The 27,562-nt window shown below is 40.7% G+C and overlaps 1 protein-coding gene across 6 annotated transcripts in view; it reads right to left on the bottom strand.

Annotated features, from left to right (window-relative positions):
- The window catches only part of slmapa (sarcolemma associated protein a), a 55,996-nt gene that overhangs the window by 14,493 nt on the left and 13,941 nt on the right, over positions 1-27,562 (bottom strand). For 2 of the 6 annotated variants that reach the window (XM_076095612.1, XM_076095613.1), the window contains exons 3-15: positions 22,534-22,681; positions 21,546-21,618; positions 12,129-12,165; positions 10,268-10,330; positions 9,017-9,112; positions 8,460-8,531; positions 8,218-8,358; positions 7,966-8,103; positions 7,325-7,493; positions 7,089-7,139; positions 3,538-3,603; positions 821-880; positions 605-688 (exon numbers count right to left, since the gene is read on the bottom strand). In XM_076095612.1, coding sequence (XP_075951727.1) covers positions 605-688; positions 821-880; positions 3,538-3,603; positions 7,089-7,139; positions 7,325-7,493; positions 7,966-8,103; positions 8,218-8,358; positions 8,460-8,531; positions 9,017-9,112; positions 10,268-10,330; positions 12,129-12,165; positions 21,546-21,618; positions 22,534-22,681 — 1,198 coding nt within the window. Of the gene's footprint in view, positions 1-604; positions 689-820; positions 881-3,537; positions 3,604-5,703; positions 5,839-7,088; positions 7,140-7,324; positions 7,494-7,965; positions 8,104-8,217; positions 8,359-8,459; positions 8,532-9,016; positions 9,113-10,267; positions 10,331-12,128; positions 12,166-21,545; positions 21,619-22,533; positions 22,682-27,562 lie in introns of all 6 variants that reach the window. The other 4 variants (XM_076095614.1, XM_076095617.1, XM_076095616.1 and 1 more) reach the window with 3 other exon arrangements.

Consider the following 27,562-nt stretch of genomic DNA (forward strand, 5'->3'; position numbering starts at 1 on the left):
GCACTGGAGGGTGCATGTGGTGAAACAACAAAAGCAGCAGCTCTAGCAGCTTTAGTGCGTTCACTGTTACTGTGAGTTTGAATGTTTAGAGGTTAGAATACGGGTTTGGGGGGGGGGGGGGGGGGGGGGGGTGACATGTAGGTTGGGGGTTCCAAAGTATTGACATAAAAATATGTGTCCAGAGGAAATGTATTGTGGCTGCTGATGAGCCGGAGCTTTGTGTGTGGATGACAAACAGTCAGATCTCTCACAACAGCGAGAGACAGAGGTCAGAGGTCACTGTAGTAGGATGTGTTCGTGTCAGCAATTTTATCCTTTGTGACTTCACAAAAAGTCAGTCATCACTGAACACATCACACAATGAAAACATGGTTACAACACATGATATTGGTAGATTTATAGCAGCTGGGACCCGTAGAGGGTAGAGCTGGATGTATAGTTTGTGTTAACGTTGCAGCTACAGCTACATGAAGCTACGAAACTCTGAAGCTGCGCTGTACGATGAAGCCGTTTGGTGTTGCAGCGGTGATACCAACAGTGAAAATCCACCCTTTCATTCAAAACCAACTGTGTGTGTGTGTGTGTGCGTGTGTGTGTGCTCTACCTTTTAGTCGGTCAGGGCTGGCCAAGATGTCGTCGTCTTCTTCTCCTGTGGTCTGGTTGTTCTGTAGGTGAGCGTCCATCACTTCTACAAACACATACATATAAACGCAGGGGATGAATTCTCGGTTCATAGCCGGAGTCTGCTTCATCAAGTTCAGTTTGTTTTCTCTCAGGACTTAATTGATCCTTTTTACTTGAAGTTCAGCTGAGCTCTTACCGGCAAAGTTGGCCAATTTGTGGATTGAAGAACTCACAGTCTCCTTCAGCTGTTTGACCGCTGCAGGGAGAGAATAAGAAAACAAAGAGAATCAGTGAATCAATCAGTTTAAATTGGTTATATGGTTATTTGATCAATCCCAAACTCTGCAAACGTTCAATAGGCCAACTGAACACCCTGTTAATCATTTACACTGACTCGGGGTGAGGTAACAGCTGGATCGGTGGCTGGTTAGTCCAGATGTTAAGTGTAGAATCTCAGTGAAATAAAGTTTCACTTTAGCTTCTGAGGTTGGTCAGATAAGTGAGGTTGTGCTCATCTTCAGACATTATACATCAAAGGAATCTGTGACAAGTTAGCTGAGATAGGTTTGTGTTGTAAATATTAAAATGGCACGCTGCAGTATTACATGGATAAGTACATGAACTGTGGACACCACTGTACACAGAATAAATTAGTTTGTAGTACAGTTATATTGTGTAGTTACTCTGGAGAGGGTTATTGTCTAAAACATGTCAAATAAAGACTAATCCAGATTAAAGATGGAAGTAAACAAAGCATCATCACCTCTATGGAATCTCACTTGGATAATAAAAGCCACTACATGTTAAAACAAAGTCGTTGACAGATGTTCTATAAATCTTGTTTCAACTTTTTAACCAAGTCTAGCCCATTAAAACTGATGCCTAGACTTGGCTGTGCTGTTATCAGCTGCTCCCACGATAAACACAAAAATCCACAACTCAATACATTTTCATTTATCTCCATGAAATCCTCCCGATCCATCTAAAGGCAAACGTTCTGCACTAGTTATGCTTCATAGTCACAAAGAGGAGAATTCGTTTCTTCTGTGTGTGTGTTGCACCACAGTAATAACAGTCATGAGAGCAGCAAACGTCTCTGCCAGCTGCAAACAAAGAAAAGAGCTGGTAAAAATGTAGGCAGTCAAGGGAAGTTTCCACAAACTCGACACTTTAATAACTCCTTCAGGTATTTAAACCGTCCATTAGAATAGCTGCTAAACTACTTCTCTCACAACAGAAACACGAGGAGAGAGAAACCAGGAGGTTAGCGAACTAATCCAGTGAAGAGCTACAAAGTCAGCATGCAGAAACTAAAGATGGGAAGATCTGCTAAAGAAGAAGAGAAGCTGAGAACCGACCGGTCGACCGGAGCTACAGAACCAAAACAAACCACAAAACAACCACCAGAGCACCAGATAAACCTGCAACTACCGGACAAGTTCAGAGAGCTGCAGCAAGACCGTTCAGACAGCAGCGAGACACAGATATACACACAAAGAAATCAAATATCTAAGGACATGTTCACGTTGTACAAGTTGGTTTGTTTAGAAGGTCCCTTCACTCAAATCAACAACAACAAATATTATGTTGCCCTCAGCGTATTCTCTCCTGGTTACTCACGATAAACCACCGAATACAACACCTTTCGGATTTTTGTAGACAGTGTTGTCTGTGATTATTCTGAATAACGGGGACATCGTTTCTCTGGAGAGATGTCGCTCTCCAGATTTTCAAGTGTAGCTTTTGGATGCTTTCAGCAACACAAATAAACATATTCGAGTCTATTGTGTTGAGGTCTTAAAACCTGCACAAATGAAACAAACTATCTGCATGGATGGATCCGAGGTGGGAGGCAAGCGGAAACACTTTGGCTTTATGTATAATACAACAACTATCTTATGATATTCTTATCTGTACAACTCAAGTCAAAGATGTCGGCTATGACTTTCTTTACACAGTCACCAGATTTACTCGGATGGATCTTAAAATGGAAGAAAAAACATCTGGAAAAGTCTTTTTTCAAAACATCAGGTCAAGAAACGAGTTCTGCCAAGATGTCAAAATGCCATCAAGGTCAATTTGAAGTTCAACAGCAACAGATCCACATCATGCGCTCCTCTGGAGAATATGTAGTATATACTGTATATATATATATTTTTTTTATATAAGTGGAGAAGCACCAGGAAAAGAAATGTTAGGCATGTAAATAAAAATAAAAATAATCACATAAATGCTGAGATACTAAGACAAAATCATTACTTATTAACATAATTATGAGAAAAGACATCAGTTTGTGTCATGAAATAAGTAAAAGTCTTAAATTATATGTTATGTGCTCAAACTGTCACTATGTCCTGATTGTAGTATACGAGACAGATAATCTGGTTCCTGGGGCTCCTTTTAGTCCTCGTGACGTTTGCAGGATTCCACCGTGTCCGATGAAAAACAACCAATCAGAGTCTCTGAAGCAGCCGTCAATCACTGCCAATCACAGTGATTGACAGCTGCCACAGATTCATATTTGATCTGATTGTAGTTCACGGGCTTCAACAGCAGTGATTGACAGCTGCGTCAGAGACTCCTCTGCTCTGATTGGTTCTTACAAGGAGGCAGAGTAACTATTACGATTATCTGTCTTATGAGCTCAGGACTTAGTGACAGTTTGAGTAAATATGACCTAAGATACAAACTATAGCTTTAATATCACATTAGTGAATGATGAAAAGGTTAAACATTTTGATTTATCTGATCATTTTGACTGAGAAAGGAAACGTTTGACTTAATATTTTATCATTTTGATGCAACATGCCTTTCTTTTTTTGACTTGTCCTAGCAGCAATGGGAGTCTGTGTGTGTGTGTGTGTGTGTGTGTGTGTGTGTGAGCACACAGTAGGAATGTGTGATTGTACTCACGCGGACACTCAATCAACTGTTGGATTCTAGTCGAGTCTCCTCCGCTGTTGTTAACATGACAGTTGTCTGATAGAAACACAGAGCGCTGACATTACTAAGAGGACGATCAGGAGAGGACTCAGGTATTTATTTCAGATTCGATTGATTCTGCTCATCGATGCAACATCTAACTGAATCTAATCGTTTCAGAATGACAACTAAATATGTTGGAGGCTAAAAATAAAAATCTGGTCTGTTTTCTACGATGTTTTCGCTCCTGTGTTTTTGACTAACAGGTGAACATTTGTTTTTGCCAGGATCATGTTTGAAGTCACTGTTTTTTCAGCTGTTTTTCAGCCACAAGAGGCTGAAATGAAGTTACTATATATACACGTACCTTGTGTTTTGAGTGCATGGACAAATGTTAAGCTCACCTGGAAGAAAATGAATCAATGAAGGACAAAATAACACTTTTCATCCTGTTTAGAACACGAGGTGCACTTCTGCCTCTTGTGGTCTAAATGAGTATTGCAACAACAAACACTTCTTGATCCGGACAAAAAGAATATTTTCACAGATGAAAGAAAAAGAAACTCTGAAAAGTTTCAAAAATGGAAGTAAAATGAAGTAACCTAGAAAATTGTTCTGACTTAAGCTTTTTTCCCCATTTGTACTTAAGACTGGAGAAATAAATCATTTAAATCAGACTTTGAAAATGGGTCACCAGAACTTTGTTCTCTCACTTCCCTCTCAGGGCTTCCGTAGTTTCACGACTCACCAGCACTTGATCTGGTCAAAACACACATGTTGATGCATGTATAGCCAGCTATGTTCTATATTGAAGAGCAGAAGAATCGATGAGCAGAATTTTAATTTAAACAAACCTGTTCCTTTCAATACCCAACTCTGTATTAGAAGAGGACGAGATGCAGCAGAGAGCCGAAGACAGAAATTATGAAAAGACACAAGCGGGTAGAAAGCATGAAGGAACTATCGAGTAACAAAGAGATCAATAACTTCACGGACAGATCGATGCTTGAGAAACAAACGGGCGGGGCAGAAAATCAAAACCATGGCAGGAATAACACAGTGTTTCTGGACAGATACCACAACACTGTAACAGCAGACAGGATGTGGACAGACAGACAGGCAGACAGACGGTCTCTGACTTTACAGCTCAACATGTGGAATTCAACCAGCTCAACTACGACTTCATGGAAAAATCCAGTCATCGCATTATTCAGGAGGAGTTTCTGCAGCGAAGCGTGAACTCTCAACTCCAGAATCAGAATGGAAACTCAAGATGTGACCTTAAAAGTTTCTCCTCAACCAGCACAGACAATGTACCGAACGACAACAACACAGACTCACTGGAGTTCAGTAAGCCGACGTTATCTACGCAGAAAATGAGAAGGACTTTTACGAAGACAAAATCTAAGCAAAGACGACATTGTAAAGAACAGTAACATAACTCTAAAAGATCCAGGAACGTCATGTAATGTCTGTTGAGTGTGAACTTAAAATGAGGCTGGAACAATATTTCCCTGGATCAAAAGTTAACCCCCCTCAGAGACCCACATAGATCTGTTTGTGTGTACTTTTAGGGGGCGACAGCAGGTCCACACAGAAGTGGATTACATCACATGTCATACCCAATGTATGCAATTACAAGACTGCTTGCTTGAGGTTAAGCCCAACTTCGGAGCGTTATTCCGCCTCATTCCCGACAAGCTGGCATAACAGGGTCAGTACCAATGGATTCATAAAGTCTCAGTTCATTAGCTTTAGGCCGGAGACCTCTACATCCTCTCAGAGACGGTGATGTCGTCTGTATTGGGCTCTGATTAACTTAACTCTGAAGATACGGAAAAACTAGAAGAAAGATCAACATTTCAGTAAAGAAATTTCGTTATGTTATTGATGATACTGTCTAGAATCCCCTCACAAGATCAGGTAAACAAAGTCAATATTTTATCTTGAGTTTGATTGTTATATATAGATATATATATATATTCATAAAATAGCATTCTATTCTGCGATGTTTTAAATTGATCTCGATTAGATTCCTTCTACATTGTGCTGTGTTGTGTTGGACTGTTTACTTTCATTCTGTAAAGCAAAACCTGCTAAAGAACAGTGCTGCACATAAATTAAGATGTCTACTATTATGATAATCAAACAGACTACCATCAATATCTTCATCTCCACCAAATGCACCATCATCGGTGTCTGTATCCTCATCATCCTCGTCTTCCTCCTGGCTCTCAGGTGTCTGCCGGCTCAGTTTGTCCTCGACTGGTCCGTGGGAGACAATGTCGACATCTGTCATGTGACCAGATCAGATATATATGTATATATATATATATATATATATATAAATATATACACACACAAGCTTGTCGGAACTTTTCAAATGACGGCAGCTTCCTTCACAAAGTGGCTAGTGAGGAAGAGTGATCAGTGAGCAGCCATCACCTCCAGCATTCATGTTCAGTGTCGTCATTCAACACCCAAGAAGTCAATCAGTGACCAGAAGCTCTTTTTCCCCAGAAGAAGAAGAAGAATAACCAAAGCAGTGGACAGTTTTGTACCCATTGAATTGACCCAGATAACCCAGAAACCCCCAACGAGCCCCGCTCCGGTTCCACAGAGAGCCACCGTGTCCCCGAGACAACCGGCCTCCTCTGGCACGTTTTATTAAAAAGATCACACGTTTGAATCCTCGTTGAGCCGAGGAGGAGGGGCCAACTTTGAATGTTGCATTTACAAAACAGACAAATCCTTCTCATTCTGCCTTTAACCAAACCGTACTTTGCCAAAAGACAGGCCTACATATTGGTATGAGCGACATATTCTTATTTCGATATCCTGGTTGTGATTCACTAATAAATCCAAGGGCTCCTCATCAAAAATGTTCCTTATGCTACATGTTTATTTCAAATATTATTGATTATATTTTTGAACTATTTATAAATATGGGAATCAACCTATTGGTGGGCTCTAGTACATATTTGTTTAGAATATTATTTACAAAAGTGTGCATGCACGTGAATAAAGCTTGTAATTCTAAATCCAAAGTGAAACCGTTATTTATTGTGTTTTCAACATTTGAATGTCTGTATTTAGGGACGGCTGATGATGTATTAACAGTAACAGACCTGCTACCACGGTGACTTTGAAGTTTCTGAATGTAAATCTGGAACAAAGTGACAGCTGAGTGTCTCTGAAAGCTTCAAGATCTTGACAGAAGTGTACCGAGGGTTTACGTAGACCGAACATCAGAGAAATATCTCGACTTCAGCGCGAATCAACGTCACACGTCCCCTTAAACCACCAGAGGACCCCTGAGGGCCGGAGTCAAGAGACCGAAACAGAAGAAGAAGAAGAAGAGCCAGACTTCCACTGTGACAGACAACAGACAGATGAACGAAAAAAAAGAGCGGCGAGCAAACAGGAAGTGATGTGGACACCATGCAGGATGTTGTCATGCATTATTAGTGCAGGATGAGGAAGTGAAGTTAGCGGCAACAGAGAGATGAACAGCGGAGCAGACCAGAGACATGAGAACTCACCCAGGCTGTTGTTTTCTTTAATACTTTTCTCTTGCAGCTGTTCTAACCGCACTGTAAACAACAACAACAACAGCAGAGAGAAGCGTTGACTGACGGGAAGTCCCAGCAGAGCCCCATGATTGGTCAAAGGCCTGTTCTGACCCGCTCACCGTGTTAAAGTTAAAGTGATTGGTTTGCAGGGTGCAGTGTGTCAGCTTGTTAAATGTTAGTGTGTGTGTGTGTGTGTGTGTGTGTACCCTGCAGGGCGGCGAGCCTCTCGTTGGTGAAGTCGTTGTCGGCCTGCAGAGCTTCGATGCGAGCCTGGAGAACCTGCTCCTTCTCCTCCATCTCCTCGATCCGCAGCTCCAACTCCCTCTTCTCCGTCGCTCCCCGCTGGGTCAGCTCCTCCTGCCGGTCCTCCGCCTCCTGGAGGAGGGAGGGAGATAGAAGGAAGGGTGGAAGTCAAGAGTCAGAAAGAAGGAGAAATGGACAGAAATATAAGAATGGGTAAACAGAGAGAGAGAAAAGTAATACAAAATATTATATTTAGATAGATGGACCAAAAACCAATTAAATATCAACTATCTAAATAATTACTTATAATTATTAATTACATTTACCATTTAACAAGGTATCATCATCATCATCAGTTGTCACTTAATAATAACCATCCAAATAATATTTATAAAAGATTTACAAACCTTTATTAATCACTAACAAAGTGCTACAAAAATCTGGTCCATCGATGTAAAGTTTATAGATGTTTTACAAACGATTGGTTTACAATCAGCTGGTATCAATAACAAATACTTAATATAGTCTATAAAATATAGTTAAAATAACTAGTTAGATGTTACAGTAGCGTCACACACCTACACTGCAGTGTCTGTGCAGGTACCTTAATTTTGTCGGTGAGCTCTTTGATCTCGTTGACGGCGGCGTTGTACTTGTTGGCGAGCTCCCTCAGCTCCTCCTGGCCTCTCTCAGACATCTCCTTCAGGTGGGTGCACTCGTCCTCCGTGTTGCTGAGCGAGCGCTGCAAGAAACCACAAAATAAAATGTATATATAAACAATGAGCCACGTACCTCAAAATGACAAATTCACCCTCATAGCGTGGTCATTTAGTATGAACATGAGTGTGTGTCTTACCTCCACCTCCGACAGCTTCCTGACCACCTCGATCTTCTCCTGCAGGACTCTCCTCAGAGACTCCTTCGCCGTCGTCTCGTAGTTGTGTTTGTCCTCCTGTAGAGCCAGGAGCTCCTTCCGGATCCCTTCCTCCGTCTGGGACTGTCAGAGAAGTTATGGTTTTATAAAAGTGGATGAAAATGTTGATTTCATTTTGATCCATTTATTGCAGGAGTTATTTCTATCATAAGGTACATTATTACCTTAGAGTGAGCCTGTAGCTGACTGCCCATCACCTCCAGTCTGGAGAGCAGACGGTCTTCATCAATCAGAGCCTGGTGAGGACGGACACACACAAGTGTGAGTGCAAGCTTAGGTCATAATTCCCTCACAGAAAAATATGGCAAGTCAGTTTTTTCCATCATCTTGCAGCCCTACTTTACACGATACATTTGTACAGATGTGAGGCATTCTTGTTTGCTTTAAACACACTTTATCACTGAAAACTTAATTCAAAGTTGTAAAAAACACTTTAGTTTTGAGATAAATTGTATTCACAAGTTGCAACATGTAATTTCCATATGACTTGGTCACAGCAGTACAGTAAAACCAAGTATATCACTAGTACAATACTGTCACAACATACTCTAAATGTAGATTTATTGATATTAAATATAACGCATTTAATATACATGATGTCTGTGTGACAACAGGACACATGTACACAGTTGCTATAACTTCCATTACGTTAGCAAACAGATAAACTGACCGAAGGCTCAACTGTCAGGAGTAAAAAATGTATGATGGTGGTATTTCTTACCTGCCAGCTGCTCTCTGAGGCCTCCTGAGTGTTGGCTAACAGACGCTGCAGAGTGGCTAGCTTCTGCTCCAACATCTGCTCTCTGTGTAAGGCCTCCTGGTAGAGAGAGGTAGGGGGAGAGGGAGGGAGGGAGGGAGAGAGAGAGGATAATCAATGACTCACATAAGAACAATGGTTATTTACCTTAATATATAAAATGAGATACATTTTGATTGATCCCAAGAGAGGAGGTTTGGTTGACAGATATAGTAGAGATAAATAAATAGCTAAATAAATAAATAAATAAATAAATAGGTAAATAGGTGCGTAAAAAAGCAGATGGAGACAGAATTTCTGGGTAAAGTGACAGTAGTGTGATTAGCAGCAAGTCTATGATTAAATAGTGATAATTGTTGTTTGTATTAATTAAGAGAATGTAATATAAATAAATATGTTCTTCTGGAAACATTCAACAAAAACAAAAGCTTTCATTTTCAATTCACTTAATAACGATTTCCATAACTGTGTGCATTAGTTAACTTCTATCTGCATCGGTCAACCTGCTAATCTCTTCATACCGCTGTCAGCTGGTTACTTTAACTAGCGGATATTTAAATAGTCTGAAATCAAGACTGTGAAACTGAATTTAAGACGTTTTCTATGTCATCCTAACTTCCTAACTCCTTTAGTTCGGACAGTTCTGTAATGCTAAATACCCATCCTAAGATAAGATCGTTAGGAAACATGTTTCTGTAATAAATAAAAAATCCTAAATGTCATCTTAAACTGAGATCAGACAGATTCCAGACTGAGGAAGTTTCTGTAACGAGGCCCCGTGTCTATGTGAGAATATCAGCTGTGTGGGGTTCGTGTCCTTCACTAATCAAAGAGGAGGTTACATAAGTACTCAGGAAAGAGTTCCAGGCACTTCCTTCAGGAACAATTAACACCTACTCATCAGCTTTAGATCTTTTCTGTGCTCCACTGATCATCTTTGGGTATTTAATGTGATCTGCTCTCCTGTAATGTACCCGACTTGCTGATGGGGTTTTATATTTTTAATGATATAATTATGGATGGATGAAAAACAGATGATGCTTCATGTTATATAATGAGGTCAGTTGTCATCAATGAAAGAAAGATGAAGCAGGATTCCTGCCCTCCTCTTCTTATCCTATCCGACAGTAAAACCGTTATTACATGAACCGACTCGTGTGCCTCGTTATAGTCAGTGTGGTTCCACAGAACGACCAGTAGGTGTCAGTGTGTTACCTGTAGATACTGGGAGAGCTGGAACAGTTCCTGAGAATACATACTGGGAGTGTTGGCAGCAACCTAGAAAATAAACACACACAGATCACGGTAACATATCGACAGTTGTCTGGAGTTCATTCAGTGTTTGCATACCTCACAATACTGTGGGGATGAGCCCTGAATCTCCAGGGTCACGTATAAAGTAAAACCAGTGATCAAACTGGTGGACCAGTGAGCCAGATGCACGCGCCTACACAGCAGCCCCAACCATGTGTCCATCTTAAAATAATATCCTAAACACATCCCCACACCTGTGTTTTATTGTTTTTCTTACATTCAGAGGTATCTGTTGTTGTACTTCCCCCCCCCCCATTTCCAGTCTCTATGCTAAGCTAAGCTAACGAGCTATGTACCGTACGTAACACAGAGACTAGAGATTGATGTCCATCTGAACGTTCAAGTGTATTTTCAAAAATGTTCAACTATTCCTCGCTTGATTTAAATGTTTAAAAAAGGCTTAATGGCAGGGAAAGCAGGTGCAACATGACCCACTGACACATGTAGTCTTGTCCAAAAACCACACAGACTCTGTACTTTACACCTCAAGTCTGCACGTGTGTGTGTGTGTGTGTGCGCGCGTGCGTGTGAGAGAGAGAGAGAGAGAGAGAGAGAGTGTGTGTGTGTGTGTGTTTCTGAGACCCGAGAGGCGAAAGGATCCTGCTTTAAGACACTTAATTATGTTAGAAAAGTGGTTCAAATCTAATCACAGCTCCTCCCTGACACACGAGCACACACACATGTACACGAGCATACACGCACACACCATCAGCCTACATTCCTCAGACAGGTTACACTGAGGCCCTGTTGTTCTCACTGTTGCAGGGAAACACAGAACAGGGCGAGGCAGCTAACAGAAAGTTAACACGGGCCAGACAGTGTGTGAAAGTAAAGTCTGGACTTCAACAGTTAGCCTGACGCTGTAGCACAGTATAGTACAGTGCTGTGTGCCATGTATTGATTGACTCAATATGGTTTAATCCAGTGTGGTATGATGAAGTCATCTTTATACACTGAAAGCCGACACTTGAGCTGATTGGCTCAACTCACTGTATAATAACACGTGTCACATTTGAATTTTTGAGGCAGATATTGTCGATGTTTGGGAGTTTAAAGAATCCGATAAAAATATATCTCAAGATATTTTAAAAAACGAATTGCACACATGTTTCCATGCTGTTCAGCTAATTAGCCATCTAGCCTGCAAACTGACATTAAAGGATCTGTTTTCCTTGATGAATGCTTCTCTGGTCGTTCAACACGATACGGTGCTCGACAAGACGTGTGTTCATGTTGGTGAGTGAGATAAGAAGACTTCAGCAGGAACACTACAGAGTGCGTGACTCTTGTGTTGTGTATCAGGCTGCTGTCTGCTCCGAGATTTAAATGGCTGTATAGCAATGAAGGTTTCCATCTACATAGACAGATATTGGCTCATTATTCCATCAAATTAATGCAAAACTAGTGAGCAGCATCATGAAACCCCAAAATAATAATTACAAAAATAAAGAGCAGATGTGTATAATGTAACAGACCCCAAAAAAAGCTATTTGATTGAACTTGAAATAGTCTTAAAGACACAAAGCACTCAAAAAAAAAAAAAAAAAATAACTTTGCTCCCTCAACCAGATGAATGACTTCTGTAGAGCGACGGCCAAAACTGGCAGCAATCCCTGCATTCCTCTATCATCTGACTACTCCATTCTGTGTGTGTGTGTGTGTGTGTGTGTGTGTGTGTGTGTGTGTGTGTGTGTGCAAAGAATACTTGTGTGTGCAAACTACCCAACACACACACACGGGACAGGACGACGTCTGTTCTTACCTTGTCTACAGGTAGAGGTAACGGAGCCTGGATGACACTGGAGGAGAAGGAGAGAAGAGAGGAGGAAACATGGTCGTCACCATAGAAACAGCAAGGAGGGAGGACACATGGAGTAACCACGGCGACAGAAGAAGAGTCTCTTGAAGGTCTTGTGACACTTGTAGCTCCTCGTTAATTAAAAACCTCATCACAGCCCATTGAAGTGTTTACTTCATGTTACTGAATGTTTCTTTGGTTTAAAATCATTTGTTTTTGGATCCTTTATGTATCGTTGCAGAACTTTATGTTTCCCTGATTAAAACTCGGGAAGAGTGGCTCGTCACTTTGTCTTTAAAATCAGAACAGCTGGTCCACCTTTAAAAGGGTCAGTCCACCTTAAGTGAGCCTAAACCAAAGTTATCATATAAAGCGGGACGTCAGTATTTATGACGGTATTGAAAAATCATACTTGCATTCTCTCTAGTGACCATCAGGGGGCGACTCCTCCGATTGTATAGAAGTCTATGAGAAAATGACTCTACTTCTCTCTTGATTTATTCCCTCAGTAAACATTGTAAACATGAGTTTATGGTCTCAATCTCTAGTTTCAAGTCTTATTTAATACACCATGATGTTCATTTAGTAAATTATGGTCCATTTAGAGTCAAACAGACCATAAAGCAGGGTATGCTTTAGGGCGGGGCTACACAGTGATTGACAGGTCTAAATGGTAAATGGACTGGGCATGTATAGCTCTTTTCTAGTCTTTCCAACCACTCAAAGCACTTTCACACTACATGTCATCATTCACCCATTCACACACTGATGGCTGGTGCTACGTGACACCTGCCTATCAGATTCTATCACATTCATACACCGTAGGCACAGCTACAGGAGCAATTTTTAAGTCGAACCGCCAATCCTCTGATTGAAGGACGACTCTGCTCTCCATTTAGCCAGTTGCCCTGAAGGAGGTCGCTAATAGAGCCATATACAGCGTCTCTACCTCGGCGTCACTCCTCCACAGTCCAAATGTGGTCACTTACACATTTGTGGTTGCAAAAAACAAAGATAGCAACGACCTAAATGCCAAACTGGAGGACTCAAAACATCAGTCCACAAACCAACGGGTGACGTAACGACGACTACGTCCAATTCTTAGATACAGTCTTTGGTAATAACGCCCAAACATACCAACAATATATTGTGAATTTAAAAAAAAGAAAACTGTAAAGACCAAGCTGCCATAAGCATAAACTCAGAGTAAAAAACAAAAAAGCAGCTTTTTGTGGAATTTAAACCGGGGTCTGCCATGAATCTTTGAATGTAATTAGTTAAAAATCGAATGTATTTTTAGAGAAATTGTACTGTATCACAAAACCTAATATCTCTGAAGTGTATCGATGTTTTCTTACCCTCCTACTGTGTACGACTGACTCATAAAGAGAGGCTGCAGTGAATGCACAGAATCACACGGAGTGAACGCGCCTCAGGCTGACGGCTCAGATGAACACTGCAGTGGATGTTAGCTGTGTTAAAGCAGCGCGTTGAGGCTGTAGTGAGGAAGAGTCTGAACATCAAACAGTCAGTCGAGCATTAAGCGAGGAAAGTAAAGTACTTTAAAGTGCAATTAAAGAGAGATGTTACAGGTCACTCACAGAGCAGCAGGAGGCGCTTTCACTGGAGTCAGCTTTACGAATAACAGCTGACACAACGTTTGTCATCAAACGTCTATTTTTACATCACATATCTGAACAAATTCATCACAATATAAAAAAGTTCTTCATCACAGACACCGTTTAAAATGACACAACACAGACCGTCCTGTTTAGTTACGTGCATTAATATGTTCACATGTTATGTATCAAGTTATGAACGTAGTTTTTAACAAATAAGGGCAGAAGACCAACGCTGAGTCTCATTAAGAGGAAACTAATCCACCATTAGTTTATGCCCCGCATGAACATGACCTCCTCGGCCGTTTAGTGGAGATATTTATTCAAGGTGTTGTATCCTCAAGCAACACACGGTCACACAGGTTTGTTTTAGAGGGGGAGAAGATAATCCACAAGTTCAGGAATGAAGGTAAACTCGACTCTGGGCAGAAATATATAAGCCGACTCTGTTAATGTGTAACAGCCAACCAGCAGGAGAGGTGGAGAGGGAACAACTTTAAAGACACAGCTTCTCTCGTTAACTCATAATACAAGTTTAGTACGTTAAAATCATTATTCTACGGGAGGAAAGACGCAACATAAGACAGTCACATTAAAATACTTTAAACATCGGTGTGCTGATGAATAAATAACGATTTATCTTTCACATTGTCCACCATTTAACAACACTTGTTGATCCTTTGGCCAGTCTATCTAGTTAACCAGAGCACAGACAGCTGGGTGGACCAGGAACACAGGAAGGCAGCAGTGGACCACTTCTACCTTTAAAGCTAGGACCTCCTTGGTGTGAAGCAGCAGAGCAAACCAATCTACCACCCGTCTATTCCTACTGTGGTGATCATTTCATCTGGATTAGGATCCAGGTGCCCCAGCTGTTTCTATCTCAGCCTTATCTATTTATTACAAGTTGACTAAAGTGGAGATTTACCCGCATAAAGTCAGCTAATAATAATGATAATGGCTGGTAGTTTCTACATATTTAGAAAACTTTACACACAAACAGTCACGGATTAACAAATAGCTGGTGCAACTTAATCCTGGTTGTTATAATGTCATATTAGGTTTCTACTTGAGGAACAAATCAACAAAGAAGCAACACAAAGGAGATCGAAGCCATTCGACTACAGACGGTAAAGTGAAGTAATAAAACCCTGGCAGTTTATATGAATCTAAAGAGGAAGACGTAGATGAAGAATAAAAGTACTTTTATTAGTGACTGCTGCTTTGAGCTCAAGGCCAGATCTTAGCTAAGTGAATTGGATAAAAGTCACCTCAAAGAATAAGCCAACCATCTAAAAAAGGAGGTTTGTTTCTACATTTGGCATCAACAGCACAGGTTCTCTGCAGATATCAAGGTTCTCCTTCAGCGTGACAAATAACTTCCACAGAGCGACATCGTCCATCACAGGACGGATTTCACTGTGCTGAGTTCAGTGTTTTCAGAGCTGCGTCACCTCGAGCTCTGCTGCCCGTCCATTAGCCGACACTCAGAATTTAAAGTATGCAGCAGGAGATCATCCTCCTAAACATGTCGTCTGAAGAACGTCAGTCTCATCAAATATAATACCCTTTTTATCTCTTATCTAGTCTTAACACGTCTCTGTGAGCTGTTAAATCATAATTTCATGAAGTATATTTTGCAAATGAATGAATAAAAACTACACAGAAACACTGGCTGCCACTTTGAATAAAACAAGGACACATATAGTAAGATATCAGCTAGTTCTAGAGTGCACTTATTGCCATTTCAATTCGATTTTTAGTAGAATTTTAGTGTTTTTTCCGGGGCCATTTTAAATCAATTCATTTACAATGCACACCAGCTATTAGGCTCTTATCATGTAGCACTCTTTAGTCCAACGTCTGCCACACTGTGGGACTTTGTCAAGACCACGCTCGTCTTTACTGCATCAATCCTACTGAATCTTTCCAACAATTTGGTGTTGCTACACTCATTCAGTCCCAGCGAACTGTCATGCTTTAATTTATCACCGCAGCAATCGCTCTGCATAATGTTGACTTGTTCATCACGACTGCCTGCAGCAGTTCTGTCACTCAAAGACTCAAAACAGCACCGACACAGCAGGAGGCTCCATATCCAATTGTATTACTTTGGTGATGATGTCACCTTTTATCCAACGCCATCATCAGGTCAACATTTTAATTTCTCCACTTTAATTTCTGCCAACCTTTTTGATATGACGTGCCATTTTCTAAATGTCCTTGTTAATCAGGGTGCCATATCAACATTATGGTTAACAATAAGTTTAATTATGACACCACATCTAAATATTAATCTGCAACGGATCTGTCATTTATATCATCCATAGAGACAACATTCAATATTGTAAAATACATTTATTTCCACAAAAATCAGGACATTGTAATTATATACGAGAGCGCTAAACAATAAGGCTGCCATCCTGATAAAAACATCCACATCTGAGTTGAAACCATTAAGCCTACCAACCTTGCACGAATTTAGTTCATTAGCAATAAATGCGACAAATTCTGCTAAACAAAAAGCCAACGAGTGCCAGCCAATGAGAATCACAGCAGGGTGGGTCCTCGTGGAATGCAGGTGAAAAAAAAAAAAATCAATCAATCAAACTACAGTAAAAATAACAGGAGCCAGCAAAAGAAAAACAACCGGCACACGACGTGAACTTGAGCTTGGCTGAGCTCACAGAGCTGTTTGATGAACAAGAGGTCTGTTACTATTAACACAGCCTACGGTTACATTATCCACTCATCACACTATATATGGACGGGACCACCATCGTTTTTACGTTATCAACACATTGCGCAAGACCTCAATCGTTTGGCTGACCTCGATGTTTCGTTTGTTTACGTAAGAACATCAACAACGTTTTAGTCAACATGTCAGAATGAACAGTTATTAACAGACAATATTAAGACTGGAGCATCGTGCAGACATTGCACAGGCCCGAAAGTCCATTTTATTTATGGTTTGGTTGTGCAGTTTTATGTTATAAATGTTTTATTTATTTAGTTTTTTTCACATTCCAATTCCAGTGTTTGAATGTTCTTAAGAATTCAAAGTTCACTGGTTTTTAAAGAGGTACTGAAGGGTGAAACTCAAACTTCTGAAAACTGAACTTAAGCTCCACAGCAGGTGTTTTCCAGCAGACTGAAACAAATCAAACAAACCACTCGTCTTTCTGTCCTCATCAAACACTGACGGCAAAGACCGGACCTGCTCCAAAATAACATCTTTTAAAAGATGGAGGAAAAAACCAACAGGATACCGTGACCTAAACTCACAGCTCTTCAACTGAGGCTCACAAGAACATCAAGTGTCTCTCTCTCTCACACACACACACACACACTAGCCGAGTGTGTTTTGCATGCAGTCCAGCGGAGACTGATGATGGAAAACACTGGCAGTAGTTTCCATCTTGGCCGGCTCGAATATGTCGACCACTTACAATCCCGACTCAGACCGGCCTTGGACAGCGTTTCCACCCGTCCCACGTACATTAGGCATCAACTGAAACATGTCTGTAGTACCAGCGAGTGTCAAAAACTGTCCAAAACTAGGCATCAAATCATTCTCTTCTTAAAAAGTAATACTAGTGCTGAAAACATTGGTAGATCAAGTCAATCAACCAAAGAGAAAACATCGATTAATAACTAATAAACAATTTATAAATGAAAAAAGCTTCTCAAATCGTGAGCATATTGTGCTTTTATCTGTTTTATATTATTATAAATGAATGAACTGATGAATTAGATTAAAGAATTGCCCATAACTAACTCTGGAAAACATTACTTACATTATCAAAAGGTACATAATTGCTTTTGGAACACATGTGGGGTCTTATTATACAACATATGGAGAATTAAGATTTAAGTAAAGAGACAAATGTGGCGGGTGGGTTGTAAACAGAAGTCTTCCTCTGCAGTGGCTGTTCCGTTTCCTGTGAATTATTAATAGTCAGCTCTGAATATTGCCCCACACTTATGCAACAATACATCTGTTAGTGATTATCTTAACCAAGTTTTACTCCAGTGATGAAATCAACAAGTCAAGGAAAAGAAATACTGATTCTCCAGTTCAGGGAAAGAGTTGCTGTGACAGACTTAATTAATCTGTGAGACAGGTTTGTCATATTTATTTTGGATAAATGAATTGTCATATTTAACAGTTAATAACAAAATAATCTTGAGAATAAATCAATGAATTAGTCGTTGGGTGCAGCCCTACTGAACTTTGGATGTGGGTGATTGCTAAACAGATGATATAACGGTATTTAAAATAAAACAGAAATAAAACTATGCCTCGTCCTGGAAGACACTTGGACCAACCCCTGCACAGACACAGGCCTGTTTCTGAAACAATAACTACTGTATAAGCATCTTTAAAAAAAAGGAGTAAAAGATGCGTTTGGTCTCATGTTTTCATCTGCAGAGAGCACGCATAAACCCAACAGTCATCTGAACACAAGACAACAAGCTCTGTGTTTGTTCTCCAGCTTCATGTAATGACAGCATGCCCATCCCCTTGTTGCTTTAAAAACAGACACAAGCAACAGTTCAAGCCTCACTTTATGTAAAACATAATCTGAGCCTAAATAAATCCTGGTTCAGATTGTGGACAACAGAGACGTTACCTGTCCGATCTTCTTCTCCGTGTGTCAGGTGATGATTGGTCACAGGACAAAGGTCACTGATCTCAGCCCGAGTGTGAGAAAATAGATCCTTCCTCCTCACTTCATTTTCTCTCCTGGTTTCAGACCGAGCAGCTGATTCCCCTCTACTTTTCCACAGCGTGAGTGAGGTCATCCCATAATAACAAACTTTCTTTCTTTCTACTCTTTGCTCCTCCTGCTCGGAGCAAAAGCAGCTGATTTTCTTTCTTTAACTTGTGCAACTTGCTGTAGCTCCACCCACCCTGGCACTCACTGTGAGGAAATAAAACCCACCGCTCTCTGCTGCAGCTACTCACTGTCTTTATGGTCTGTGGGAGGCTGAAAGGTGTGCTGGATAACTAACCTGGCATCGCATGAGGGGGCGGAGTTATCAATCTACAAGCTGGCATTCAAAAGCTCCAAATCAGCAGGGAGATTAAAACAGTTCTGAAAATGAAACACCAACTCTAACCGAGTGAGCGAGTGAGTGAGAGAGAGAGTGTGTGTGTTTTAAAGAAATATGCAGGTGATAACAGGCCGATAAGGGAAACAAAAGAGAGCTATTGTCATGAACAACACAGTGACTGGAGATAAAACAATGGTGGTTAAACCAAACAGGTTTTACTTCAATATCTCAGAGTCATCAGTTTAGCATTATAGTTCACCAGATAGAAGAAGTTCAATGTTTCCTGGACAGAGACTGGAAGAGTGAGACGTATCACACATAAAGCAGACTGGGAGTTTTAACTTGCTCCAACTCTTCTGGCCACGCCCCCATCTGTGATGTCACAGCAGGCGTTTCACATTAGATGCACATTAGATGCACTAATAGGCCATCACTCATTTTCGTTTCCACATTTATGTTTAAAATAAAAACATCAGTGTGAATAGCTTGTATGCATGATTATCATGCAATTGACAGACAATGTTGATATTGGCATTTTTATCAGCTGACAAGGTATGTTTATAAATGGCAGTGGCACGGCCTCCCTACTCACTGTACCTTGCACGTTTAAAATAAAAACATGAATATATGAACCTGTGTATTATTTGAATAGCTTAGTATTGAATGCACAATAAAGAGGTATGTTTATAAATGGCACTAGGCCCAGTTTAATATAAAACATAATTGTATACAATATATATAGTCGGGGGTCCCTGCTCCATCTCTCTATCAGTTTGGGGGTCCTTGGCCTGAAAAATGTTGGAGACCCCTGATCAAAATCATGTACCGTATTTTCCGCACTATAAAGCGCACCGGATTATAAGGCGCACAGAATAGAATAGCGTCGTAAGCGTGTCTCTTGAAAGGTGCCATTTTGGGGTCTTTATACACACAAGTGGTGTTGGACTAGGAGTAAGCACAGTACCGGTGTTTACCGCGGTGCGGCTTTGTAGTTTACCAGTCGTACTGAAACATTTTGACAGAGCGCCGTGTACAACCAGTATGGATCAACCAATTAACCAATTGATCCATATATAAGGCGCTCCGGATTACAAGGCGCACTGTCGTTTTTTGAGAAAATTAAAGGCTTTTAAGTGCGCCTTATAGTGCGGAAAATACGGTAAGTGTGACAAATATGCAAAAAAATTAAAAAAATCAGGAAGGGGGCAAATACTTTTTCACAGCACTGTATGTTTATATTTGTAGTCTATTGTTTTTGTTTTATTCTTCTGTTGTAATCTGTAAAATAATTTCCTTCATGATTAATAAAGTCGTATCTTATCTAGCTGACTTTAAAGCTCAGAAGGTAAATGAATCAAACTTTTCTTTTGAGTTTTCATAATCACACCTTCAGCAATGAAAGATAACATTGAATCCAGTTTTCAAAGGTCACAGATTTGGTCTAATTTATACACACAGAGGGCGACTATGTAATATTAAACATAAGACCGCATGAAGCTGTATGTGGCAGGCTTCCAGGGGGCTAATGCTAACATGTGGGGAGCAGGGCAGCTATTAATAAATCTGTCTGATTTAGCTTCACACCGCTCTCTCTCCAGCTGCCCTCCACACAGAGACAGAGCTGCAGAGAATGTTGTAATATCCTCCATATTGTTTTTATCTAAGTTATGATTGAGTTCAATAATATTTAGATTCCATGAAGATTGTATTAACTGTAATTCAGCCCAGTGACATCACAAAGTGGGAATGAAACATTCAGCTAAGTTCATCAGACTCACTTAATGTTTTACTAATAGACGATTATATAACATTATAAATGTGAACATTTAAAAAAGAAGCCAAGTCTGCTCAAATCTTGCAGGACTCTACTCTACTGCACCAAACAGCAGACAGACACAGTTAAGACACCCGCTGGTGAAAAAAGTAGAGCATTTAGCAGCTAAAGAGACCAAAAACAGAGCTGAAATAAGACGGTTTCTGAAACATCTAAGCGGTCTTGATTTGGCGACACCGACAGCGGGGGCGGAGCAGACACACAGCTCTTTATTTTCAGTCTGTTTTCATGCAGGTCAGGATGCTCGTCTGTCATTTCCAGACTAGAAGCTGGAGCAAGGCAACAGATGGCACTGCCCACCAACCGGCATCACACACACACACACATATAGATCTACAAGAGCCAATCCCAAACTCACAGGTGGAACTCCCAGTACAGTAGGAAGCTCCATGCTGGGTGAGCTGCTGGTCTGCTACGGCCCATTGAACTGTACACACACACACACACACACACACACACAGGTGGTACTACAATATGTGTGTAGCGCGTGTACACAATATCCTTCATTCTCCAACACTCAGCATGAATTCATGTAAACATCAAATGACCGTTTGACCAACACCGACGACAGGTTTTAAATGGTGGATCACAACGATAAATAAATACACACACACGAAGCTCGTTAACAAAATGGCAGTCCTCATCAACAACTAGACTGACACTAATCACATCACTATACAAGCAGAAGAGTGCGTGCGTGTGTGTGTGTGTGTGTAGCAACCAGACATCTATTAAAACCATCCGTCTCTGGTTCATTGTGACCGAGCAGAAACAAATCTTTCAGTCCAACAATGGAGAGTTATTTTTTTACAATATGTTCAAACCACCAAACAGCTTCATGCGTCAGTGTTAACCAATGAGAATGCTTACTCGCTTCGTCGCCGCGCCTCCATCCCATCAGGTAGGAAGAGTTTGATTGTTGACACGATGCAGCCATGAGTGACTGCAAACACAGACAGACGACCATGTTAACGTTCAACACCTCAGTACTGGTTACCAGAGTCAACATCATCATCAGTTAAGGCGGCAAAACCTGCTTAAAGTTGATCAAAATCAAAATATGTTCAACTGTAATTCTCAAATCGCACAAGGCGTAATATTTGTTAAAGGCAAAATGTGAGTCAAAATAACATTTTTGATTTTCGACATCTGGCCTTCACCTTCACATCATATTCTACAGATTTAAGGAAACATTTGTTTGGTACAGATCATTGAAAAATGGTTTTCAATGGAAATGTGTGGATAACAATGATTCAAGAGCCTGGAAATTAATTTTCATACTGTAAATGAATGGAAACCAATGGCTGCCCAGAACATAAGGGAAAAAATGAATCACAAAATAAACTGTACAGCATGAATTCAAAGCATTCATGATTTGTAACTGAACATCTAAAATCTGCCAACACACGAGGCTTCAATTGTTCACTACGCTCGTCCTGAGAAAATGATCTCCAACTTGAATATATTTGGTGCTAATTGTATCTCGTGTAACTCAACGGATGTTCACAGATTAACATAGAATAGTCGTCCCACATGGATGGAGGTTGAATGCTCTTTGAATGAATTATTAGTGGAGCTGAAGAGCTGACCCAAATATCTGCTCTGCACTTTGTATGCAGACAGTATGTAGTCTGTGACCTCAGCTACATGCGCCTTAAGGCCCCCTTAAAGGTTAGTGGAGTGTAATTATTTCAGGGTTGTCTGTGTGCATGATTAACTCAACATTACTGGTAGAGGGGAAAAAAACATGCCTGCATCTCTCTCAACATACAACAGAAAGTGTCCACGTTTGAAATGACGAGAACTTGAATAAAAAAATATATATATTTATATATATATATTTCTTATGTGCGTGTACCTTTGCGTGTGTTCTCAGTGACGTCGACGCCGAACTGGATGATGTCGCCCGAGAGGACCTCGCAGGGCGGACTCTCCTCCGAGCCGCGACTCAACCTCTGGCTGTTGATGAACGTGCCGTTGCTGCTCTTAGTGTCCTGCAGGTAGAACTGACACACACACACACACACACGGCAGGTAAGAAACCTTAAGAAATCAGTCATAATAATAATAACACATTTACAGCACTGTCACAAAAACAACAGACATGGACAGACTGTTGTATTTAAGTAGAGTCAAGTTTAAAACTATTAAAAACACTGAATGAAGGGAGAGAAAGAATATAATATAAGACAACATTGAGCTGCAGCTCATAATGACATTTCACAAACATTAACAGTAATATCCAAACTATACATCATACTCGTGCTCATTTCAGCCAACCAATGCTGAGAATGTCACAATCAGGAGGGAGCCGATACACAATAGTAATATTAATACCGTCTTTCGTAGCTTAAAAGCTAACGTTAACAGAGGTTGGGTTGACTAGCATGGTGCGTTCAAGCTCTACTCAGAAAAATAAGTATTAGGATGTGCTCAAATGTAATCTTGTAAAATGTAGATTTTGGTGAGAAACTTTAATAAATACAGTTGTTTGAAGGAGATGTTTTCACAGCAATATAAATAGATATTAGAGATGAATTATGACCTGTTGAACTTCCTCAAATAAGCTGCTTATTATAAATCATTTAAACTACTAATGCCAAGATTTATTTTAATCACGGCAAGTATATAAGTAAATAAAGATACAATAATTTATTTCCTATTCATTTGAATGCGTTTTATGCAAATAACCACAGACGACAAAAACTAAGTAAAAGTAAAACGCAGAATGTTTGACGGTTAAATTCATTTCGGGATGGTTGAAATGACGCCATGCAGTGCTCTGCCCCTTCAAAACCATTTATATTGACATTCAAGGAAACGCAAATATACTGTGATACACATGATACTATATTCATTTTAGGCCATACCGCCCAGCCCTAGCTCTAATATTAACCATAACCATATCTTGAGTTAAATACTCACATCAGTATATTAAGATCCTCATAATGACTGATGCTGATGTTTAGCAGGTATAATATTTACCATGTTCACCATCTTAGTTTAGCGTGTTAGCATGCAAACATTTGCTAATTAGTACTAAACACAAAGTACAGCCGGGGGTGATGAGAACGTCCTTAGTCTTGCAGGTATTTGGTCGTAAATCAAAGTTTTGGACAAAAGGAAATTTTGGCGGAAAGTCCCGGGATCACCAAAGTCGGTCGTCTTCACCCTCTGTGAACCATGTCTGTACCAAGTTTCATAAAAGTCCATCTAATAGTTGAGCCATTTTAGTTTGCAACAACCAGCATTGCCACCCTGGGATCCACGTCATAGGGTCAGACACCACGGGGTTTTCTATCACCAACACATACTCCAATGTATCCATTACCTTTTCCTGGTTTGCCTCCTCATTATTACACAAAACATATGTTTTTTATCTGCCCCTGAACACTTCGGTTTGTTCCACAGACTTTACGCTGAGAAGACACAAACTACCGGTAAGCTTTTTCTGTGGAAGTTTTTGACGTAACAAATATTTATGGTCAAAAACAAAAAGGAGTAATAACTGACCTTGTCTGCCTATCAAGGTACCCCGTCAACATCAACTCTCACTCATCACTACTCTCCTCCCGTCAGCACATGGCGTTGTGACTAGTTCATAGTTTAATCCTCAGGCTTTACTGTAGTTTTACCGCCCAGAAATACACAATAACACCGACCATACAGCAACATTTATCATCATTTAAAAGCACATAAGACAGTCACATTACAAATCCACAAGGACAACGACAACAACCATGTCAGTAAAACACAAACAGCAAGAATCAACTCTTTCATTCACGCATCATTCAGGAAAAAAAAACACTGAAATCAATTATAATTTCACAGAAACAGAAATGAAGCACACGCACACACACACACACAAATCAGGCAAAACAACTGCACATGTACAGACAAACAAGGATTAAAAGCTAACAAGAACACACACAGAACACAAACCTTAAGCATGAACACGCTGACACATTAAGGTATGAATTACACTACACTACACTACACACAGTTTGCAATCTGATCTGGATGCCTGAGGCCTGTCTCTCTGTCGTTCCAGGAGTTTCATTCAACAGCTCTCAGCTCTCCGTCACGACTGAAAACCAATGTCGATCTACCAGAGAGAGAGAGAGAGAGACAGAGAGAGAGAGAGTGAGAGAGACAGACAGACAGAGCGAGAGAGCGACAGAGAGACAGACAGAGCGAGAGAGAGACAGAGACAGAGAGACAGAACACAGACGAGGGGAAGGAGTGACTGAAGGAGGAAGACGACAGAGAGAGAGAGAAAGAGATGCAGAGACGGACTGTTTGACTGCCGTTTATCCGACTGCAGTGTGCTGCGAAAAAGCTACCAATTCACAGATCATGATAGCTATATAAATATAAATATATATACATACACACAGACAGTTACCTCCTGTCCCCATGGTAACCTGGAGACAGAGAGGGAGGGACCTAACTATAGAGCTTTTCACCCAGTAACACACACACGACGTCATCTACCTGTGAGCAGCAGACTGCTGGTTTAGTCCTCCGTCTATATTCATTAAATCATTTGCTCGTTTTACAGCATTACCAGCCAGTAAAACATAATCCAGTAAAACACTAAAGCCTGGTGCCCCTCTGAATGGGACCACTGTGTTCGGCACAGCAGGGGTCTCAATGCAGAGGCTCTCCGCCTAAAACTACACAAAAAAGTTTAGACAGGCAAGACATTAATCTTGACCATTTAAAGTGCATTTACATGAAATGTATGGTAAAGATGTACAACTGAAAAAAACAAACAATTGCATGGTCCTTTCAAATAGATTACAAAAGCCGCATGTCCACCATAAATTCCTGGTAATTTAATCCCACAACTACTTTTCAAGGAACTGAAAGGTTCCTTCAGCCCATTGTTGTCTGCGTTTCCATAGCGGCCTGAAGACCTGCGAAGATTAGGCAAATCAGTCCGCCGACGTACGACAAAGAAACATGACACGGGACGAGGGGTGCCGGTGGTCTCCAGGGGTAAACACTGAAACAAATATAACACCTTAGTTTTGTCTCACTCTGACGACATTTACTGCTGCAGAGTATTTACTGATTCATGTAACGATGTAAGGAATGACATGCAGAGGAAAATGAAACAGAGGGCGTCTGTCTCTACAGTAAATCATCTGTTGAGTGTGCCGTGAATCTCTCTCAGTCACAGCTCCGTCTACGTCTCCCGCTCGTCTTCTCAGTTCTGTTTTAATCGGCCTAACTTTACCTTTAAGGTCAGCAAACAAAGAGAGTACTTCCTCATTCTATGAATGAAGCGGTGAACGAGTTGAAGCAGCTTCACTTTGTGTGTTTGACAGAGTGGCGACGGTCATCCCTGCAAACCTCACCCTGAACGTTCCTGTACTTTCAGAACGTACTAGCCCACACCAGAGCCTTTTTGGAGGGTAAGACGTCCCCAGAAATTAATTTAGACCTTCCGGTGAAAACATAGTGAGCGTCCTAGTCCCTGCTGCTTAAAAAGCTGCTGATCAATAAGACTGCGAGAACATTTTCAACTGCTACACATTCCTTTTATTTCCCATAATTCACTTCACTTCAGAGGACAAGTCAACAAGTACGAGCTTCTTTACCTTCCACTGAGCCTCAGAGAAGCTCTCGATGTCTTTCTGTCGGTTACAGCTGTCGTCTGATCCCCCAAACTGATTTCAACTTAAACTTTACGGCATGAATCGCTCAGGAAGTCTCTTTCATTTCCCCAAAAACAAACAAAGTGTGGCCAATGAGGAAATTAAGCAACTGTGATTCAGCACTAAAGCCAGAGCTATAGGGCTGGTTAAATACGAGCTCCGCTTCAGACGTTCATTCTCTCACTCTGCAGTAATCCCAGCTGATTATGAAGCACCGTCCAGACACACTTCAGTGTTTTGAAGTCATCACACTCTCCGAAATGACTGCTGACTGCTAACTCAAAAGCATGTGTGAATGAATGACAGATCCATTGGTTCAAAGGTTACCCAGGTGACTCGAATCTGAACCAACATGAATTATATTTGTGTTCGTCTGGGACGCTTTATCTGCTCTTCTCCTTCTGAAACGTAGACACAACAAAGCAGATCACAGACTGACTTACTGACACACTAACCATGGACAATGGCTGAGATTCCCTCTGTGTGTGTGTGTGTGTGTGTGTGTGTGTGTGTGTGTGTGTGAGTGAGAGAGAGGGAGAGAATTCTTTCCTTGTTCAGTCAGCTGGTGAACTCGACGTCTCACAGCTAGCTACTGTCTCTGAAGAGACAAAGAACAGTTCTGGTTTATAACAACGCGAGTCTTCATCTCCTCTACACTGAGCACTCCACTACAGTGAGTACAGCAGATCAACGTTGAAGCAGGAAGTGGGTCAGTAACCTGTGATGGTCGTTTACAGCTGTGAGACAGTTCTGGGTCATAATGTTACCTTCAGTTTATCTTAATAAGTTTCTGTAACCTGGAAGTTAGTACACAAACTCTCTGATCGTCTGTCTCCTCACATTTCTTGACCCGTGTCACTTTGTTTGTGTTATTACCGTCTTTCCGGATCTCAAATATTAATTTGGTAAGAATGATCACATCATAATTATTTCAAATGACGGACAAAGCCACACAACCTGTAATAGACAATAATTATCCTTTAAGATAAGTCTATACCTGAGTGTTAGAGGGAACCAAGGAGGACAGACAGCATCCGAACACATGCAATGTTTCGATCATCATCTCACCTCAGAAACAATTATTCCTCCTGTGATGATGATGACGATGATGATGATGATGATGATGATACACATGATCAGAGCTGATAAGAGCATCCACTTGGATCTATAAAGGTATTAAACTTACCGACACACAGACCTGAGATCTGTGGCAGAGCACAACAG

Source organism: Anarhichas minor, unplaced genomic scaffold (assembly GCF_050575085.1).
Source record: "Anarhichas minor isolate MPS153535 unplaced genomic scaffold, ASM5057508v1 ptg000021l, whole genome shotgun sequence".
Classification (NCBI taxonomy): domain Eukaryota; kingdom Metazoa; phylum Chordata; class Actinopteri; order Perciformes; family Anarhichadidae; genus Anarhichas; species Anarhichas minor.